This window comes from Pelodiscus sinensis, chromosome 5 (assembly GCF_049634645.1).
Source record: "Pelodiscus sinensis isolate JC-2024 chromosome 5, ASM4963464v1, whole genome shotgun sequence".
Classification (NCBI taxonomy): domain Eukaryota; kingdom Metazoa; phylum Chordata; order Testudines; family Trionychidae; genus Pelodiscus; species Pelodiscus sinensis.
Genome location: NC_134715.1, coordinates 52,155,894 through 52,178,786, shown reverse-complemented (window position 1 = coordinate 52,178,786; position 22,893 = coordinate 52,155,894). Strand labels below are relative to the sequence as shown.

The following is a 22,893-nucleotide window of genomic DNA, read 5'->3' as shown; positions in this document are numbered from 1 at the left end:
TGTGAGACAATGGAAGATTAATGTTGTATTATCAAACTGAAAATTGTTCCCAAATGATTGTATATTTATTTTCATTTTCAGCTCTGTTAAGCAGAAGTCCTGAATAATTTGCTCCAAAAAAGTCTTTTTATTTAATACAAATGCAGAAAAAAGTTAAACCATTACTTGAACAATTTTCAGAAATAATTTTATGTAAATATCTTCTCTTTAATTATGTGTACAGTTTCATGGGTAAACATTTTTCTCTTCCTGTTTAAAACAACAGTGTTTATTTTACAAAATCTTGGTGGTTTTGCATGAGGGAATTCATGTTTTTATATTAGATTACTTCAACTTTTATATTTGAATTGTAACAAAACAAATTACTTAATTGTCAACCTTGATAACTAAAAATATGTCTTGAAAGTTACTTATCTATTTCTACTTAATGGGATCTCCTGTACTTCTAGTCTGTTATTTAATTAGAAATAATATACTCTGCAATTTTAAAGTAAGTAATGATAGGGAAATAATTTAAGTAGCCAGGAGGAACTAGGGTGAAAGGGGAAAGGCCCTCTCATATTAGTTAAATAACACTGGGTTAGTTCCATCATCAAGTGATAATAAATGGGGTACACTGGCCATGTAAACCTCAATCCAGTAAAGCACTTATGATGTGCTTAGCTTTAAGCATGTGAATAGTCCCACTTAAATCAGTAAGATTACACATATGCTTGAAGTTAGGTAACGGTCTAAGTACATTGCTAGTTTGAGGCCTAGCTGAATGGTTCTGTGATTTGCGAGAGCATGGTCTTATCTCAGACTGACATGGCTTTAAGCATTTCAGTCTGAGATATTTGTTGAATCACTGAAATACTTCAGTGCTACATATGTATTGGTGGTCAGACTAAATCACTGAAATAATTCTACTTTTTGGTTAAGTATTTAGGTAAGTGTTTGTATCTTCAACAATGCACTATAAAAAGTACTTTTATTCTTCATTCTTAGGATCTGCCTATAATTGACTTATAAGTATTTTCCCTTTTCAATCTTTAGAGTGGAATCCTGGAGATTTTAAATGTGCCGAATTTGGGGTTTTATGGATTTTCCAAATGAATTATGTATCATAAGCAGTAATAAAAAATGGGTAAATATTAATGGTGCAGTTCTGTTTTCTCATGTTCATTATTTATAAGTATGTGTATATGCTTAACATATAGACAAAAGCCTATGCTTCCTAAATTTCAAAGCATATCTAAATATAGAAACTTTTAATGGATTTTTTTAACAATTTATTTTTAACAAGCAAAAATCTTGATTTTTTTTTTTCAGGATTTTGGGTACTAATCTGTATAATTTTATTGTCAGATGTTGACTCGTATGCTAAAGAAACCCTGATTAGGTGTGAGGAATATAGTTTAATTAAACTTAGAAAAAATAAGATTTTTTTAAAAATAATTGTAATGGATAATAGCAATGATTATTTTTAATCATTTTATCTATTTAAATTTCTATACGTGCAGGAAATTATGGAGTGGGAATAATTACTGATAATAGGTTTGAGAATCAAAAACTTAGAGCTTTATAACCATTAAAACAGAAATTGTCAACATCAAAGTATAAAGAGTAAATATTCTTAAAGTAAACTCTGAACAAGATCAAAAAACATTTTTTTCCAATTTATAATTTTCAGTTATGATAAAATACTTTATTTCGTCTTTTTGTGCGTGTATGGTGAAGTCAGCATAAGTAATACACTGTGCAGTGTTACATTATAATAATTATGCCTCTTTTGTAAACTATATTATCATTGCATATAAATTTGTGTTTTACTAACTACAGAGGACTGTTTAAAAATATTCCCAGATGACATTTTCTTGTGTGTTTTTTTTTTAATTAAATACCAAACATTTAGGCATATGAGGCTTCACATGGAAATGTTATCAAATGAGAATGGTAGTATTTTTCACCCTCTTTGCTGGGGTGTAATTGATTACACAAGGTGTGAGCCATAGGGGAATCAGGACCATTAATAGCAGCTCTTCCAAGATATATATTTTAATATGAATATTTTAATACAAGTGTAATTTTTTTAGCCTCTTAAAATGCCAAAGTTAAATAAAAAATAGGTTTACCAAATGTGAAATATTTACGAACTATCTGTTGCAAGGACACATGAGAGCTAAGGCAAAAAATCTGGTTAATTGAATTCAGAGCATTATTAAATTTCTTTTAAAAGTAGAATAGAAATAGATTAACAATAAAAATACCATGATTGAGGCCATTTGCTACAAATTCCTTGAGTTTGTACCATTGGTCCAATTTATGAATCTCATTTGAGTTACTTTTATACTGGTTCAGGCAGATTGGAAAAGACTCGTAGATTCCAACCAGACATTCTGTATTGTGTGAGCATTATAAAATCATTTCTTTAGGCATTTTTAATTATTTTTTTTATGTAGAGAAAAAGATATAAATATCTATATAATATAGAAGTTATAATCCTTTTAACTTTACATGGAAATCTGAAATCTTACTAAAATATCTTTGTGTTTCAACAGTAATAGTGCCTTTTAAATTACATATCCATGGTTGTTTTTTGTTATGTGATAACATAAGAAGCATTAAAATAACCTTTATATTGTATGTAATGCAAAATAAATAGCTACTACAATGTAATCTCCTAATTTTCAGAAATTACTGGTTGCTTCTGCAAATGCTGAATACTTTGAAAATCAAACCATGAAATATTGTATTTCAGTAACTTCTAGGGCAAGCTAAGAGCAAAATTCCCAGTCAGCTCTACCCAGTAGATTTCAATCCCAATATTCTCCTTATCCTACCTAAATAGATAATCCATTGACATCATCAGGCTCCCATTAATGAGATATCAAAGCATATATGGACAGATAAATGATAGACTTGGAATTGTATAGATTTGTGTTAAGAATTCTGACCTTAATCTATTGAACTCAATACATTGAGAAACAAAACCAACAAAATCAAAATAAACTGCATTGTCTAAAAATAAAAGCAAATATAAGAATTGCTAGGAAAATAACTTTTTAAATGCTTGTTTATATTCTAAATTTAGTAAAAAAAAAATTGTAAAACTGCTTTCTGAAATCGTATTTGGGTTTTCTTCACACATTTTCTATGCTGATCATTTGCCAGGAAAGCAAAACCCTGTGATTATTCATATTACGGTCTTAGCAATTAAACATAGTTTATGAATTATCTGATAAAGATTAATGCAAGCTTATCCTTTGCTAAGACCACATAATATAATTGCTTATCAAACAGTGCATGTATTGTGGGCACGTTTTGGATGTCATTCTGTTTGTGTGACATTCAAACAGTAGTTGTATTCATTATCAGTATGTGAAGTGCAGTTCCACTGAGTTTTTTCAGTTTATCCCTACAGTGTATTTGACCCAACATTTGTACTTTTCTTTTGCTCTTCAGTGGTAAATATGTTGCTGCATTAGAAATAAATTGATTAACATGAGCTGACTGCAGTTTTGCCAAATTTCCAGTAGATGCCCCCAGAGACCATTCAACCTATTGGAAAATTGTTTTTACAGTTAGAATGTAAGTTCTTTTTTTTCCTACTTGATTCTCTGTGAATCTTGAAGTAGCTTAAATATTGACAGAAGGCCTAAAACCAGAATGAATGGAATGTAGACAAATAAATCTTACAGTTAACTAATAACAATTTACTATGCAGCAAGATTCACTAAGGTTAACATGAATTTGTTTCTTAAAAAGAGAATCGTCAGGTAAAAGTTCAGAAGTAGTTTTAAAAAAATCATTGAACTATGTGCAAGATATCTTATGTAAATGATAACTAATGGTCAGTTATTGAAAACATGATCAATTTGATTTAATATCTTTGTTTATTCCTGTCCACTATAATGTTATTATGAAACACATGCTAGGGTATTATTATAAACAATTATGTTATAAGTAATCTTTAATTCATCTTAAAATATAATCAGAATATTGCCTCCCTTTATCTCCACTACATCTGTGTTAAAAATAACATGCTTTACTGTGTTTGGGAGAAAGAACACTGGAATTTTCAACAGGAATTATGTTGATGATGGAAACAATTTCAGTATTAATTCTCTCATTATCCTATGATTACATTCATCAAATTTATCCCTGCAATGTGAATATAAGACCATTATAATTCCTGCATGATCAGTCACTTGTGGTTTATAAATACTTTACACTAATTAAAGGGTCAAAAGTATTAAACTGCTCCAATGCAGAACTGTCTGTCTTTTAAGCTTTTTTCTCCTCACAAGCTCATCTGAAGAAGTGGATTTTTTCCCAGGACTACTTGTTGTTTTTAAAGTTACAGACTAACAAGGTTACCTCTCTGTACCTTTTAAGAGTAACTTTGTCATATAAACTACGGGTTTTTTTATTATACTGTAGTTGAAATGTTGTTATTGTAGGTAGGCTTTTTATTGAGACAGTATACAGTTATACAATTATCATCCCTTGAGAATTACTATACTAAATACTAGGATGTCACTCAAGCTGTTTAGTTTCTTTGAGTAGTTTCTTTTAGTTAATTTTGTATAGCCTTTTGCTAGAAAATTGGTGACACAAATTGTAGCTACACCACTAACATCATCCTGCATGTGTATGATACTGCTCATTTGAGAAAATGGGCTTTCAGCTTACCGTATTTTCCGGCGTATAAGGCGACTGGGCGTATAAGACGACCCCCTAATTTTTTAGTTAAAAGATAGGGTTTCGTCTTATACCCCAGCGCCCCTCCGCCTCCTTTGCTCCCGGTGTCCCTGGTCTAATGGAGATGGTCCCCAGCAGACCAGAGGCACCGGGAGCAAAGCCGCAGCAGCGGCGGGGTCCCGCGCCTCTGAGGCTTTGCCAGAGCAAAGCCTCAGAAGCGCGGCACCCCGTCGCCGCTTCGGCTTTGCTCCCGGTGCCTCTGGTCTGCTGGGGACCTTCTCCAGCAGACCAGGGACACCGGGAGCAAAGCCTCTGAGGACGCCCCTGCAGTGGGACAGCCCCGGCGCGCCTGGGCTGCCCTGCCGCCGGAGCCCCTCCGCGGCTTTGCAAAGCCTCGAGGGAAGCCGGCGGCGAGGCATCCCAGGCGCGCCTGAGCTGCCCCACCGCCGGCTTCCCCCAAGGCTTTGCAAAGCCGCGGAGGGGCTCCGGCGGCGGGGCAGCTCAGGCGTGCCTGGGATGCGTCGCCGCCGGCTTCCCCCAAGGCTTTGCAAAGCCGCATACCCAGCGTATAAGACGACCCCCGATTTTGGGGGGATGTTTTTTAACATCAAAAGTCGTCTTATACGCCGGAAAATACGGTAAGTAAAATGCATTTGTCTAATGACATTAACATACCTGGCTTGGGCAAATTTATGCTATTGTATATATTTTGGTATAATGTTCACATAGTTATGATGAGGTCTGCAAATTATCTTAATTTGACTTTGACTAGTTACAAATATAGTTCATATATTTGCTAAAATGATGACTATCTCTGTTTCCTAAATTACTTTTAGCATTCACTTCTCTCCCTTCCCACCCCCTGCCTTCACTGTGCTCAAGTACAGTAAAACTCCAGTTGTCCGGCATCCAGTGGTCTGGCACCTCCTGGAACCCGGAAGTGCTCCAGCCAGCCTGACAGTTGGAGCTGTTCTGCCCCGGGCTTCTCTGAGTCAGCCGCTGGTCATTTTCAGCAGCGGCTGACTCTGGGAAGTCTACGGCAGAGCAGCTGGGGTGCTGCTGGGTTGGTCCCCTCGGCGCTGTGAGACCAACCTGGAAGCACCCCAGCTGCTCTGCCCCAGACTTCCCCAAGTCAGCCGCTGCTGAAACTGACCAGTGGCTAACTCTGGGAAGCCCTGGGAAGAGCACCCCAGCTGCTCTGCCCCGTGCTTCCCCGAGTCAGCCCCTGGTCAGTTTCAGCAGCGGCTGACTTGGGGACGCCCGGGGCAGAGCAGCCGGGTTACTGCCGGGTTGGTCCCGCAGCGTCGTCTCCCCCTCCCCCCCATCTCCCCTACCCCAGACCCCTCATAGTCCTCCCTTCAGATAGTCTGGCATATCTGATAATCTGGCATCCCCTGGGTCCTAAAGGTGCCGGATTATCGGAAGTTTACTATATATTAATTTACCATTGCTGTTATTTCCATTGAAGTGAGTGGGATTGCCTTTCCTCCCAATTACTCTCCACAGGTGAAGTACTTATTCAGGATCAGTATGCATCAGTGGAAGAACAGATCCTTTTATTAATGCCTTTTATTTGTATTGTGTTAATATAATCAGCACAGTTAATTAACATAGCTTACTTTAAAACTTGGGTGCTCCACTGACAATTACAAAGTTTCAGAGGGATAGCCATGTTAGCCTAGCAAAACAAGTATCTGACAATTGTGGGACCTTTGGTAATAAAGCCAATTAAGTGGGTTGGATGTGTCCAATTCATAGCTTTTGATGTAATGTGTTAACTAGTTAATGTCTTTATTCAAGCCCAGGGTAACAGTGTCAAACTTGTAGATGAATTGCAGTTGTTCATATACAGTTTCTTTCTGTAATTGGGTGGTGAAATTCCTTTGCGGAAGAATGGCTTCTTTTAAATCCATGTTGAGTGACCAGGTAAGTTAAAAGGTTCCTGTACAGGTTTATGTGTGTTACTATTTCTAATGTCTGATTTGCATCCATTAATCCTTAGTCACAGAGACTGTCCAGTTTGGCTAATATACATGAGCCTCTGATGTTGTGGCTTGTGTGGTTAGGACCTGTTATAGTGTTGCTAGTATATATATGTGGACGGGGTTTGTTGCAGGGTAAGGTTCTTGCGTGCATGCACCTGAGGTGTGGTGTGTGGCTGCTAGAAAGAATTTGCTTCAGGTTAGGGGGTTATCTGTAGGCAATAATTGGCCTGGCTCTCAGGGCCTGTGAGAGTGAGGGATCATTTTCCAGGACAGGTTGTAGATTATCAGTGATGCACAGGAAGGGTTTAAGCTGGGGGTTGTTGGTGATGATCAGTGGTGTTGTATTATTTTCCCTGTTGGGCCTGTCTTGAGAGAGTTGGTTTCTGAATACTTGTCAGTCTCTATCAATCTGTTTCCTCACTTTCCCCAGGTGGGTATTTGTTTTAAGAATGCCTGATAAAGATCTTGTAGGTGTTTATCTGTGGGACTGGAGCAAATCTAGTACCTTAAGACTTGGCTGTAGACAGTCAATTGTGTGATGTGTCCTGGATGGAAGCTAGAGGTATGTAGGTAAGACTAGTAGTCAGTAAGTTTCCGATATAGGGTGGTGTTTATGTGACCATCATTTATTTGTACTGTAGTGTCAAGGAAGTGGATCGCTTGTGTGGCCTGATCCAGGCTGAGATTGATAGTGTTAGAAATTGTTGAAATCCCTGTGAAATTCTTCAAGGGTCTCCTCCTTGTGGGTCCATATGGTGAAGATGTCATCATTGTAGCATAAGTGGTAGAAGGGGAGGAGAGCAGAGGAAACAGTGTTCGAGGTCAACCATAAAAATATTGGCATATGGCCATGGGGATACCCACAGCAATGTCATAGTGCCATAATTGTGGGTGATGAAAAAAAATCACATAGCACAGCCACCAGGTGTGCTGTGACATCATTGGGGATAGTGTTCCTGATAGCTTGTAGTCCATTGTTGTGAGGAAAGTTGGTGTAAAGAGCTTCTACATCCATGGTGGCCAGATGGTGTTTCATTGTTGATGCTCCATAGTTTCCTCAGGAAATCAGTGGTGTCTTGAAGGTAGCTTGGAAAGCTGGTATCATAGGGTCTGAGGAAAGAGTCAACCAGATAATCCTTCTGTAAGCGTGCTGATGTTTATGAATCTTGGGTAGCAGATAAAATACTCCTGGTTGGGGATTTGGGGATGTGATGAATAGGAGTGCTGGCCTCCTAACGGGTGAAATTCAAGTAGCTAGGGGTGTTGTTGGCAGGAATCCAGAAGAACCAATGGGATACAGCACTGAAATTTAAATTGTAAATATATATCTGCTACCAATTGCTCTGTCAGAGCATTAATCTAGGAGTTGAGAGACACAGGATGATTTAAACCCAGGCAGGACTACCATACCTCCAAGGAATTCAGGGCATGGGAGTGGACTGAATTAGGAAGGGATTGTGAGTAAACAAAGGGAAGAAATGTGTATCTAGTCAGGATCAGGGTATTTTTCTTTATTTTGGGTTGTTTGTTCTAAACTTCTGTGTGAATCCATGCCTTCCCTCCCCTATTCACCATTTAAGCTACTGACCAAAGGACTATGGTTCTTTGTGTTTTGATTTGTTCTTTCCTAGTTGCTCTGTAACATCTAGCAACCAAGTATTCTTTATTAAGTATATCTTTTGTTTTGTAATTAAAATCACTTGTTTAAGGTGATGATTTGATTCTTGTGTCCTGGAAAGTAACAAGAGGTCGGTCTGTCTATGTGTGTGTATTTGCATGCCTCAGACTAAGAGGTCAGTTACCAGAGACTGCAGTTGTTTTCTCTTTGTTTTCAAACTCTCTTGTGGCAAAGGAGCTTGGGATTACCCCTGTGGAAGAAGTCCAAGTGCTTCCTTCCTGGGTTCAAGAAAAAAGGTTTGTTTTTTTCTTTTATTTCAGTTGGTGGTTGCAGCTTTTTGTTATTTCTCGGAGCCAGCGTATCTGTGACTTTGGGGGTGGATTTATAAGCAGAGCTTAGAGGCAAGGTATTTCAGGTCTTTGCAGGCCCCCACCTTCTGCACTTAGAGTGGGGATCAGTCCAGACAGGGGATGTATTTGTATAGATTTGGTCCCGAGCTGTAGCAGGCAGTTTCAGGAGCAGATCGTATAGTTTCTTTTGGCATTCCTCAGTGGTATCAGAGGAAAGAGGCCTGTAGAAGATGGTGTCAGTGAGTTGTCTGGCAGACTCCTTTTCATAATTTGATCTATTCATGATGACTACAGCACCTCCTTTATCAGCCTTTTTGATTATAATGTCAGAGTTGTTTTTGAGGCTATGGATAGCCTAGGGTTCTGCATGGCCAAGGTTGTGTGTCACATGATGTTGTTTGTTCACAATGTCAGCCTGTGCACATTTGCAGAAGCAATCAGTGTAGAAGTCCAAACTGTCATTTCGACCATTGGAAGAGTCCATGTAGAAATCTTCTTCTTGTAGTGTTGGTAGGGTAGGATCCTCTAGGTCAGTGCAATGTTCAGTGGTGTACTGGAAATAGTCCCTCAGTCAGAGGTGGTAAAAATAGGCTTTCAGGTCACTGCAGAACTGTAATATATGGAGGGGGGCAGAAAGAAAGTCCCAGAGATAAAACAGACTCTTCTGCCTGGCTAACTATGTGGCTGGATAGTTTAACAATGTTATTAGGTGATGTGAGGGTACCCATAGTTGGAGTACCCTTTGGACATGTTAGTATAGAACTGGAAAATAACTACAATAGTAATGTATGTAACAGAGACTTGGCCAGCTGCAAAAGAATCAGTATGCTTTCCACTGTGGAAATGAAGATGCTGAGGTGGGTTAATGGCTGGACATTCCTTGATGGAAAGTGAAACAAGGTTGTAAGTACTGTAGGCTGAGAAAGATTAGCCTTGCTTGGTATGAGCTATGTTGTAGGATTACTGTTGCAATGATTGTTAGAGGAAGGCAACCAATGGAGAGACCAAAGACTTAGTGCATGGACTGGGTATCTTCAGGCCTTCCAGCGAAGAAGAAGGTTATAAAAGTTGCTGATCCTGAATAGGGAAATACCAAGAAAGAAGAGTTGTTTATAGGTTAGAATATTCTTATTTTTAAATTGGTTAACGTGGACCTCATCCTGACTTGATGAATATACAGTAAACATCAGTTTTCAAAAAAATTTCTTTTCTTTTATAGGGTCTGAAATTTTGGTAGTAAAAAGGCAATATTTTAATGGGTAAAATTGTTTGGGAACATCAGTGGTACAATATAAAACAAAATAGTCATCTGGAGGTTTGTCATTTTAGTGGGATAGAGAGGTAATTTTTATTCAACACAAGGGGCGTATATACACTGCACCGAAGGTTGAAATAAGATACACAATTTGCATAGCTCAAATTGTGTATTTTATTTTGATGTTATTTTGAAATGGCTTATTTCAAAATTTGGCACTGTATGTACAGCACTTATTTTGAAATAACTCGTTATTCCAAAATGTCCCTTACTCCTCATGGACTGAGGTTTACAGGGGCATGGGAACAGTGAACGTTATATGTTGAAATAATGGGTGAACTCAAAAGATGCAGAATAGCTATTTTTGGATACCTCCAATATCTCGAAATTCTCCTGCAGTTTAGACATAGCCTAGGAGCCCAGTCCTGCAAATCATTACTTCTGGGAGATGTCCTCAGTGATGCAAGCAATCTCATTGGCTTCAAGGATTTTTCATTTTGGGCCCTATCATGTTTCATAACACTTGAAAGAAGTATTTGGGTTATGTCCAAAAATAATGTCTCGAGATATATTGTCTCTTGAAAATATTTAATTGTGCATCTTTATAATATGGATATCTTACCTAAGTTTATCAGTGGAATAACTTTAATATAAAGTCTTCATTGTATCTCTGTGGACATCATTTGCTTTTAAAATTAGAAACTATAAAACTTCTGTATTACTAAACTAATCCCAGGTGAAATCAGACACTGAACACAGGCAAAATAATACGTAATTACTCTGTTTCTAACAAATACCAATCCACCATTTCCTCCAGCAAAACTATTTATCGTGTACATTGTTTAGACATGCAGTATATGCTTATTTCTCCTCCCCTCCCCCCCTTCCCCATCACTGTTTTTAAGCAAACTAAGAACTTAGGATGGTTCAGGGAGATAATGCCAACACCTCCTTTTATTTATATATAGATTAACTCTGCTGACCATCCTGACTGATTTCAGTTGAAGAACACTAGAATATTTATAATGCTGTTTCAGTAGAAGTACTTACAAATTCTTACTTTGCTGTATTCTGTAATATAAGAGCTAGTTTTAGAAAATTCTATGATTAAATGGATCATATGTCACCTCTCCTTTTGTTGGCTGCTGAAGTCTACATTTGAAAAATCATTGTAGTGTCTTTAATTATGTGGAGGGAGTGTAGAGAACATAATACAGATTTAAAGGATTAAAATCAGCATTTCTTATTCCCAGTTACAGGAATTCATACAAGAAGAACATCTGCATAGACATGCTGCGACAGGGTTATCACAAGTCCTTCTCTGAGCTCTTCACTCTGATACAGAAGTGGAATGCCTTGAGGGAGGCTTCAGGCCCTGGGTCAGCCATATGGCTGCATAAGTCCCTGGAGGAGCAGCCTGATAAGCTGGATCAGCTTCACCATTTCCTGACCAGGGCTGAAGCAGCCCAACGAGCAGGTAAATGGGAGAATTGTGGGTAACAGAACAGCAGGAGCTGCAGTAGTGAGTGCCTGAGGGAAGATTCTAAATTGTTTCATGTATGAATTTGAAACATTACTGCATCTTAACACATTTCAGCTTTAGTCATCTAAGATGTATTTATAGACTAAATGATCGGTAACTCTGAATTTTGATGCTACAGATAGAGTAAGAGGGTCTGTGAAATAAACTGGGAAGGAGCATCTAGAGTGCATTATGTCACTAGAAATCTTGAGATATATTTACAGCCTTGATAACATCTTAGTTATAACCTAGTTCATAGTTTCTTTATTTTTTTTCATCTTTTGATTTTAACACTATTTTTTATCTTTACTAGAGAAATGTAATTTTGAAAACATTCTTTATGCTTATCAAATTTTTATAAACCTGATATTTTTAAACACAGATGCTGCTAATTGTAGTTGAAATTGTAATGGAAAAATTAAAAATGGATTGTATATATGTCAAGTACAACATGATATACTAATATTGCATACTATTTGTGAATTAAAAGGAATTTGTAAAGATAAAACTCTAAATTAGTATGTTTTCACTAATGCCTAAAAATAAATTTCCTAAGCTACTAGTGTGATGCACCGCCTGCTCGCTACTCTTGCCAAATCCCCAAAGCCGACTCAGCCCCAGCTCTTCCCCCTGTCTCCTTGCCACCAGGGAGGGCCCAGCCCCAAGGCCACCCTGGCCCCAGCTCCATACACACATGCACACACACACACACTCCCCACTGCTGGACATGCCAGCCCCAGCAGCTCCTCACCAGTGGCGCAGCTGGAGCAGCACAAATGGAGCAGCTGGCCCCAGCAAGTGGCTGAGGGTGGAGGTGGAGGCTGGGCGGCATGATGATGTCATTCTGTCGTCCTGCAGGAAAAAATGTTTATATGTAGAGAGATTCTATTTATAGTATTCTTTCGAATAGTTTTCTTTCTTATTCTTCAGAATAATAATGGGCTTTGAAACAGATAATAGCTACAAGAACCCGTTTTGTAGGATTTCTATTACACTCTGTTAGTGTCCGTTAATATTTTTGACCTTTTATGGTAGGAAAACTTAAAATAAGGTTTCTAAAGTTTTGGCAGGGAACACTCTTTGTTTCAACTTCTTAGACATGGCAAACTTTTTGTTAAGGAGCAAATCAAAGAATCTTTTGACTTATTTTTAATATTATGCTCTCCCATAGTTCAATATTTTTTATTTAAAAACTGAAAATTGTAAAGCATTGTATTTATCTTGAATTCATTGTCATTATAGTCAACAAACTCCACACTGTGCTAAGATTCTGGAACAGCCTTCTAGTCAGGTAGTGGAACAAACATCCTGGCTGTGTCTACATTGGCATCCCTTTCCGGAAAAGGGATGCTAATGAGACACTTTGGAATAGCAAAATCCGCGGGGGATTTAAATATCCCCCGCGGTATTTGCATTAACATGGCTGCCGCTTTTTTCCGGCTTGGGGATAAGCCGGAGAAAAGCGCCAGTCTAGACGTGATTCTCCGGAAAATAAACCCTTGAAAGTAGGAATAAAAGATCCTCCAGAAAAGGGTTTATTTTCCGTTGAATCACGTCTAGACTGGCGCTTTTCTCCGGCTTATCCCCAAGCCGGAAAAAAGCGGCAGCCATGTTAATGCAAATACCACGGGGGATATTTAAATCCTCCGCGGATTTTGCTATTCCAAAGTGTCTCATTAGCATCCCTTTTCCGGAAAGGGATGCCAATGTAGACACAGCCCCTAAGTAGTAATAAGATGAAGTTTGATAAGCTTATGAATGGAATTGTATATTGTGGTTCTTGTAATAGCAGTAGACTAGACTGGATGAGTCAAGAAATCTTCCTGATCCTAAGACAGAGAAGAGTTAATGGATTGTCCTGGAGTGAGGATAAAGTCATCTTCACTTCATAAAGCTACCTCCCAGTTTGAAGAAATACAAAATGAAAAAATAATCTTTCCATCTTAGCTATCCTGATACAGGAATTATGAGCATGAAGCCTAAGAATAAGGACTTAGACTAGGCTTTATGTTGACTTAGGGTTCATTTGTTTATTAATAAATTCAAACTCCATGAAGGGACCCTGGAGAGTACATGGGCTGTGTGTCTTACAGCAGGTGAGAAATGCAGACAATGTAACAAAATATTAGCCTGTACAATTAATATGATGTTTCACTGTTTAAGGACCATAGCTAAGCATAACATTATCTTCTAAATTTAAAAATTAACCAAGATTTAAAAGAGGGATGGGGGAATTAGTTTTACATTTATGTAGGTTTGTATTTTAAAATATAGTATTAATAGTCATTTAGCTACATTGTTTGGATATTTGTCCATATAAATGTATTCAATGATACAAAAATGGGATGCATTAGTGCATGTTTTGCTAGTGTTACATTTTTATAGACCATTTACCATTATTCATATTTAGTGAATATTCATTGTTTTCATTTTCTAACAAATTATGGTGGGTATTCAGATCTTACAAGAATGCCAAACTTCCTCCAAATCAGCCACCAAACAGCAGTATCATGCAAGAGGAGTCTTTCTAGTAATCGAATCTGTCTCCCTTCACAGTATTTAAGTACCTCCCACATATTTAAAAATTGAGTTAAAAGAGAGATATTATCCCTTGCAGTTTATAGAAGAAATAGTTGACCAGGATTTATTTTGCCCTGGATGAAAAGAAGAACCAGAAGCAGAAACTGGCAGAATATGGCAGTTTCTATATCTATTGGCAGAACCATATCTACAGGTGATATGTGTAGAGAAAGTGCAGGCTTGGATATTGTTGATGCTGATATTTCAGATTCTGCTCATCTGTAAGTAGGTATGTTTACAATTGTTATAATGACCTCAGCCTAAGTACTGTGGGGCTACTTTATCTTTTTGCTAGGTATGTTGACAGAAATAAAATAAAAAAATCTGGGTCTATGTCTCTGTGTTATGATTTTATAATGTAAGTTTATAATAAATAAACAGGATAGATAAATGCCAGAGCAACCTTTCTGTGTATCATAGCAGTTTGTGTAAACCTTTGCCTTTTGCTATGTTGCTTATGATATTTGGGGTGAAATCAGAAGATGATTGTGCACCAAAGTAATATTCATAAAAAAGCATGTGTTGATACCTGGACTTCAGAAAAGATTTAGTTGTAAGATACTGTGGACCGTGAGTATTTTTGCTAAAAAGATTTGTCCCTCCATAATTTCTACTGTTCCAGGGAAACAACATCAGAAAGAAAAGTTAACAGAGGCTAATCAACAGTAAGTGAAAGTTCTAGTTTCCCTGATAGCATCTTATTTCTCTATTATTACTCATGACAATGAGATGTAACTCGGTGGTATCTGCATGCTGTTTTATAATGCCCTTTCATTGACTCAATTTAGAACAAAATAGTAACTTTAGCATAGTTGCAAATTTATGCCTAGTTGGCAACCCATTAGTCTTTCCTTTCCTTTGACTACCACTTAGTGCCAAGGTGACCTTCTCTTTCCAGGGATTCCCCAAGTAGACCAATTGTTGGATTACCACTAATCTATTTAAAGGGCTCTCTGAGATTTCCAGACCAGTACTACTAAACGCCCCTAAGACATACTGATATCCTTGAGCCTCTGTACCTCTCAGTCTTACTGTGTTAGTCTCCAATCCTATTTTTATTAACCATTTTGGGTCCCTTATAGATTCTCTGAGAGCTGTTCTCTTTTATTCTTCCCACAAACAACAAGAATTTTGTTCACCATTTGTCTCTTACTAGACCACTCAGGGAAATATACTTTCCAAGAGAATGGGGAGAAAACACTTTGAGAAGGAAGCATTGGGTCAGGATTTAAAAACAAAGATAACTCTCTCCAAGATCCACAGATTCCAGCCTGTATACCTTCATCATCAAAATGAGCAGATAAAAGGCACTAATTTGTTTAAAAAAAAACTTGAATACTGTACTCGTATGTAACTCTTGTCTCTCTAGTGGGATATACAGCATAGGAGAAATCCAGGAAGACAGGACCATATAAAACCATTTCTAGTGACAAAGCTCCCAAGATTCTTGACCTTACAGACAGAAAGGTCTATTCCTTCGCATCTCTTCAACTCCAGGTAGTTATTCAGTAGGATGACCTGACCTAAGACAAAGTATCAGCCTTTGACCTCTGATTTAGATAGCGGGCCAATATAATCCATCTGTCAGGTGTGCCCAGGTGTATCCTCCCGTGGAATGTGGCTTGGAGGCAGCTCAGGCAGCTGTCATTTTACTTGCTAATAAACATTACATTGCTTGATTGCAGTGCGAGCCTGATCCTTAGTACAAGGAATACCATGTCTGCTTGCCGACTGGTGGGTGTGGTCCACCCCTGCATGTCCTAATTGTTGATGTGCCCTGGTAGCCAGGAGAGACAGTTCAGTTCAATCGGGCACAGTTGTTACTGAGCGCGCGGCTGCTAAGATATTTACAGCTGCATTTAATTTTACATCCTCTCCTGGCTTTTGTGTGTGGGCATCTACGTGGGACATCTGTACCTTTATGGGATGGCGGAGGTCCCACAATTCCTGCCAAATAGTGGCACCCCAGACCAGCATCCATGGATTTGCCAATTGTTCTGAGCCCAGTGTCCTGACCAAACTGCTAGACCATTAGCCACTGCCCAGGAATCTATGTAAAGGAGGCATGTTTCGTCCCCCAGCTTTATTGCCTGCTTCCATGCAAGGTGTATGACCACCAATTCTGCTAGCTGACTGGTGCCTTCTTTTATCATTTGAATGTTCCAGGTTTGCTGGAGGGCAATGGCTCACCACTTCCGGGCACCCCCTACATATCGGGCAGACCCATCCATGAACCAAGCAAACTGTTGCTGATCGGGAGTCAGGGTACTATAAGGGGAGCCCCACACTGCTATGCCCTGCAGCAGAGGCGGCTGCTGTGGGTTGGGCTGATCAGCCTTATCTCCCTATGGGAGCTGTGCTACTAACTCATGCAAATTGGAAACCCTTGAGGGTCCAGGCTTAGCTCTCTCCTGGATGTACCATCTCCACTTCAACAGAGTGCTGGCCATGGCTCTCGCTGACAGAGGGGCTGCTGTATCTCACACCCAGCTCATGACAGGGAGCTCAGGGCGCAACAACACCTGCCAGTTATGAGTGGCATGCTCAGTGTCCAGTAATGCCAGATAGCAAGCCAGCACCTGTTTCTTAAAGGGAGTATAGTTAGCATTGGCCCCCATCAGAGTCTTACTCCAAAAACCTAAGGGCACTCGATGCCCTTGCTGCATCTGCCACAGGCTCCAGGCAGCTTGATTTCCCTGGGCCAAGACTTGCAATTCTACAGGACCTGGTTCCCATGGTTGCAGGGCAAGGGTAGTTGCTCTTGCTGTCTTTGCTTGCTGAAAAGGCTCCTCCTGCTCATTGTCCCATTTAAAGGTAGCCTTCTTCCTGCTGACCTGGTACAGGGGTCTTAAAATAGCTTGTAGGTGCGGGATGAAGCCCTGCCAATACCCCAGTAAGCCTGTAAAGTGCTGTGTTTCCTTCTTCAAGGAGGGGTGGGCTGTGCTTAAAATCTTATTCTTTGCAGTTTCTGGGATCACACGCTGGTTTCCTGCCCAGATAATACCCAGGAATTTAACACTTTTGCTGGGACTCTGGATCTTGTCTGGATTGACAGCCCATCCATGTTCTTTAAAATGGTTCAGGATAGCGTCTATAGCTTCTGCTACCTCCTCTCTAGTATGGCTCTGGATTAAAACATCATTAGTGTACTGCAAGCACTGTACGCCAGTGAGGGAGGGATTTGATCTAAATCCTGGGCAATTAGCTCATGACACAGAGGGGGAGAATGCAAATTCTCCTGCGGTAGCCGGGTGAATGTATATTGTCGGCCATCCCAGATAAAAGCAAACTGATCTTGCTATTCGGGGGCTAAAGGAATGGAGAAGAAAGTGTTGGTGAGGTCTATTACCACTTTCCAGCTTCCCCCAAACTGGACAGCTTGTTCCAACAGGGTGACTACGTCCGGCATAGCGTCCATGAGTGGGGGCACCACTCGGTTCAGATTCCGGTAATCAGTCGCCATCTGTTTTCTTAATGGGCCAAATGGGACTATTGAAAGGTGACACAGCAGGGCGAATCACGCCCGCTCGTTCCAGATCCTTAATGGTGGCAGTAATCACTGCTGTTCCCCCAGGTACGCGGTATTGCTTGGTATGCACCGGACTAGGGGGTGAGAGTATGCCCAATGGTTCCCATTTGGCATTTCCCATGGTCAGTGCCCGAACCCTGAATGCAAAGCATCCTCCCAGCAGGGAGAGTTGCAGACTCTGTAACACATCCATTCCTAGGATGTACTCACTCCTAGTATTTGCAATTACAACAGGACAGACTGAGGGGGCAAGGTCTCCAATTCCTAATCTCAGGGTAGATTTAACTGCAGGGAGGTCAGGGCTTCCTAAACCTTTGATTACAACGGGCTGTCCCCTCCATAGGTTAGAAGTCTCGTGTATCACAGTCACTTCTGCCTCAGTATCTACCAGAGCAGTCACTTTATGTGGCGTCTGTCCTGCATGATACATGGTCAAGGGAACATATGGCCTCAGGTCTCCCTGTGTTTCTCCTTTGATGACCCGGATGTGGGGGAGCCCGGCTGAGTCCCTGTGCCTGGTACCCCTGGGCTTGGGGAGCCTGCTACTGCTGTGGAGACGAGGGAGGAGGAACTGGCACAGGTGGTGGTGGCCAGGATCCAGCGGGAGTGCTCCCATCCTCTGGGGGAGTAGAAGCCAGTTTGGGAGGTCCTCTTTTATTCAACCCTAGTTGGCGGACCCACAGGTAATAGGTAGGCTTTCTGTCAATTTTGGTTTTGGAGACCCTGGTGGTGAGTAGAGCCAGGAACATAGCTCTACAGCCCCACCTTCCCTTACTGCCTGGTGGTGGGGGGCATCTTCCTTGCTCAGTTGGGTGATGAGGTGTGAAGGAGTCCACGAAAGGAGTCCCCTTCTCTCCACTGTCCTTGCCCCCAGTTTAAGCCATGATCCCAGGGCAGGGTTACTTTTGATCCCCACAGCACACAACATCCAGAAAGGGTGTGAGGGAGACCTGGGTCCACCCTCTCTCCAGATCCCAGCCCAAGGCCCTAAGGTGGGGGACAGTCACCTTCCCCACCTAGCTGACAGGGCTAACTGCCAAAACTCGCCAGCCCGCAGTCAGTGCTCCTTCTGCCCGCCCTGGGCCACTTCCTCACCCCCTCCTCAGGTCCTCGCTCGGGTCTTGCTCCTCCTGTCTGGTGGTCCCTCACCTGTCTCCATGCCCGTCGCCTTCCCCTCTTGCACCGGACTTTCCCCTCTTATGGGCATCCCAACCCCTTTATGGCCTGCCCCCAGGCTGCATATGCTGATGTCCTCCAGGTCCGCCCCGAGTGCCCTTTCCCCAGTGCTCAGTGGTTTGCCCCCCTGCGCACATGTGCTGGTGTCCTCTGGGCCTGCCCTGAGCGTCCTCACCCCGGTGCTCTGCGGCCTGCCCCCCCAGGGCGCATGCACCAGTGTCCTCCAGGCCCGTGCCTACTGCGCAGGTGCCATAACTGCCCCAGCATGAGTCGGCCGCCACTGCTTTCCCCGCTGCCGCAGGGAGAGCCAGCCAGCTGCTCGCCCCATCCTCCCGGGTTTCACTCTCGGCTGTGTGGGGTCCCTTCACCCCGTCACAGGACGCAATCGCCCCATGTCATCCCCCATTTCAGTGAGGGTGATTAGTAACAAAACCACCCCTCTCACAGGAGAGGTGAGGGCAGGATTCAGGATGGCTAGTGAGGGACCCTTGTAATGTGGTGGAGCTGTGACCATAATGGGATGGTTCATCCCTTGGGAAAAACGGAAAGGAGTCTGGGCCAGTAAAGTTGGCCACATACATGCCAATCTTCATGGCTTCTTCCCAGAGCCTTTTTCCAGCCTCATGAGGTGTTTTCCATGGACTAGTCTTGTCAGGCCAGGTGGTATGGTCTGGATACAATGCATTACATTAGGTTAGGGTTGTTCCCACCTGGTGGTAGGGTACGAATGCACTGGTTAATAAGAGGGTTTGATATCAGAGCTCCTATCTTTTGCAACTCTACTCCATTCATGGTAATATCGTGCTCCTGAATCCCACAGATGAACCAGCTAGGTATCTAGTTCTTCCCTCGGCTGCTGTCTCATTTGACCGGCTAAATCGGTTTGCTCGGTCTGGGTATATTTTCTCACCTTCTGGTGAATCTGAGGGCGCTGGGTGACAGTGGTGGCCACATTTTCGGTTAGGGGACACACTTGTGAGTGTCAGCTGACGGTCAGGGCAGTGTGTGTGTGTATGTTTCCGAGAAAAGGTTTAACGTCCGTGTCTTTACTGCTAGGACCGGGGTCCTGTCGCAGAGGGTGGCCAGCAGGCCAGCAGACACCCCGTTATATAGGAAGAGCTTATTACACCTTAGATTTTAGCTGCTAGAACACAGGGGTTCCTTCACAGCGGGCAGCCTAGGAAAGGCTGAAAAGGTGCCCCAACGGATCTTGTCACCGGGGAGTGACACAGATCCAAACGCCCAAGCTCTCCCTATGTCTGTCCCTTTATGACCGGCTGAAGTTCTTTTAAATTGTGCTTGGTTCTATTACAGCAACTGAAGGAGTCAGGTTAAAGCTTAAACAGTTACAGGTTTATTAAAGAAGCTTATAAATCATATGGTTACAATGGCTATTGCTCTATTTCTTAAACGCTAGCAAATATATATATATATATATATAGATCTTAAAAATGGTTACAGGAAAAAGGTAAAGATAGAAAATAGAAATAATGGTACCAAGTGACAGCTTAATCTTTAAAGAGCTCTAACACTATGTATATATATACTTAAACAAAGGACCACCTCCAGGTACAATTTTTACCCCTTTCTGTGCCTCTCGACTCCAGCGTGTCAGGCCAGGGCCAGTCTCTCAATTCCTAGGAAAGACGAATACGAGGTGAGCGTCCCCTCTGGAACCTCAGGAGATCAAACACCAAACCCAACCAGCAGATAGATGGTAGATTGACACTCAGAGAAAATGCGCTGCTGGACCCATCTATATACCCCTGGGGGCCTGTATCCTCTTTCTTATTTAAGATGCCGAATTGTACTGGTCCGTTTTGTGGCGCCAGTTCTTACAAGCAAGTTTCAAATTAATTTACACTTGCAAGAGAGATAACTAAATTGTGAGTACTAGACATTTTTTTTTACTGGGCGAGAGATTCCTCCCCCCCGCGGACGGCTGTGTGTTCGTATCAATATGGGTTAAGTCAAAGACACTCCTTGGCAGCCTCTTGGTCAGCAATTGGCATATCTCTGTTTACAGCCATTCACAGTCACACAGCCTGGGCCTTTTGCTGTGTGCGCCCTGTATGCTCCAGGCAAGCAAAAATGGATATTACAAGGGGGGTTCCTGTCTGGCTACAGTGAGGTTAAAGGATTGTAAGGAGGCAGAGTTATATAGTCCGACCCCTTCTGAGGATCCCGAGGATCCGACTGAGGTAGGTCATCATCATTTGATGAATCCCAAAAGTCCCCATCCCATGTGGTGGGGTCCCAATCATTGGACCGGAACACACAGACCTTCGCCTTCGAAGTCTGGCAGTCCTGGTTATGCTTATACTTCTGATTGGCGTAGCGGACCGTCATAACTTGCAAATTCTGACCCATTTCTGCCATCTGCTTCTGGGCATGCTCTAAAGAGGCTCACTGTATTCCAGACAAGGCTTTAACCCTGTCCAATTCCTCTTTAAGCTGTGCCACTTCCTGCTGTAACCCCTTCTTCTCTTCACATACACTGCGGAGTGCACTTAGGAATCGCCATCCGGCCTGATGCACCCTTTATCCGTCTTATTTACTTCCAACGCCTCCAGCACCTTTTGGATACCAGCAGGACTGACCCCTTCATCTAGCTCCCCCTCAAACTGCACGACAGGCTTACATCATACCAGATTTGAGCAACCAAACGCCAGGCTGATGTGCACGGCCAGCCTGGAATTTGGTGCTCTACCCTATTCTCTCCCTCACCCTTCTGTTTCCCCTTCTTCCACATGTTTAGTGAGTTTGTACCAAGAGAAGCCTGCTCGCTGCGCCAAAATATTGCCAGCAAGATTAAGTCTCGGGTCCGACACTGGGTTCTCTAACTACAAAAACACGCTGCACAAGTGTCTGTCAAACATGGTTCATTTCCTAACAGTTTCAGCTGTGCTCCTTAACTAAAAGAACAACATGATAGGAAAAGCGGTGTCTTACATCACTTCTGCAAGCTGGGAACCCCATTTCAGCTGTGGACGAGCGGTAGGTCATCTAGGCTTCCAAGGCACCGGTACCAGAGTCCATCGGTGAGGTTCAAATTGCTGTGCTGTGGTGCAGCTTTAAATACAGTGTCTCTACCCTGCTTTCCAGTTTGGAAGTTTCTGGGGGTTACTCATTGCTTGTTACAGGATGGCTTAGTCATACTGCTTGTCCTTTGACCTTGTTTGCATGACTAGTACATCTGGTTAACCAAAACTGTTATGTGTTCTAGTTCTTTTCCCCTACTCTTATTTATAACTTGTTCTTGCTACAATGGCACCACTGTTTATCTTAAATGGCATTTGTTCCTAGAGACTTGCTTCTGGCTCATCAGATATAGGGGAAGCAGGGGGAGTGCGGGCCTCACCACCCCTATACTTCACACGTACAGTATTAACTCCTACACCTGACTTAAGATAAAGTATCAGCCTTTGACAAGTTCTCACAGGAAGCAAGGACAGAGCAGAGATCCATTATTTCAGAGTGACAACTTACAGTGCAATTTTGCTTCAACCGGCCTGGATGCTTCTGATACAGTTGCCCATTCCATGACTACAGCTACATGGTAAAAGTTGTCCTCATTACAGTCTCAAGGATTACCAGAGAACCAAATGATTGTACAAGATACTCGCCTCACAGAAATATCTTTCCTAGATAGATGGGCAAGCCTACAGATAGGCTGCAAAAGTTTATAATTTTGCACTTCATCACCTGTGGTGAAACTGATTATGGATGTCCCCACAGAAGTTTGGAGATCCAATATAAAGCCTCTACAAATCCAATGGTATTGGAAAAACTCAATGGCATGTGGTATTGGAAAATGGCATGTGGTATTGGAAAACCTCCTTGTTTCATATCATTGTGGTAGAATGCCAGACAATTTGACTGGTCTGCAGAGCCTTCCTGCTGTTGCTGAAAAGAATCATAGTGCAGATACTGGCAAACACCACCACTGTAACATTCTATAAGCAGGCAGGAGGCAACAAAAATTGTACCACTTTAATGAGATCACTTCCATGGACTTTAACCTACCAGGACCAAATAACTATCTGCTGGATTACCTCAGCCGGCAGGTATATGCCAAACATAAGTGGTTTTTAAATATTCCATTCTCAGATGAGAATCCCCTGTGACTGACCCATTTGCCACCGATGAGAACAAATACACCCTTTTCAGTTCCAGAATAGTTACCAGGCTAGGA

General features: G+C 41.6%; 1 protein-coding gene across 4 annotated transcripts in view; it reads left to right on the top strand.

Annotated features, from left to right (window-relative positions):
* The window catches only part of TTC29 (tetratricopeptide repeat domain 29), a 209,629-nt gene that overhangs the window by 18,335 nt on the left and 168,401 nt on the right, over positions 1-22,893 (top strand). For all 4 annotated transcript variants that reach the window (XM_075929999.1, XM_075929998.1, XM_006133842.4 and 1 more), the window contains exon 5: positions 11,145-11,368. In XM_075929999.1, coding sequence (XP_075786114.1) covers positions 11,145-11,368 — 224 coding nt within the window. The remainder of the gene's footprint in view (positions 1-11,144; positions 11,369-22,893) is intronic.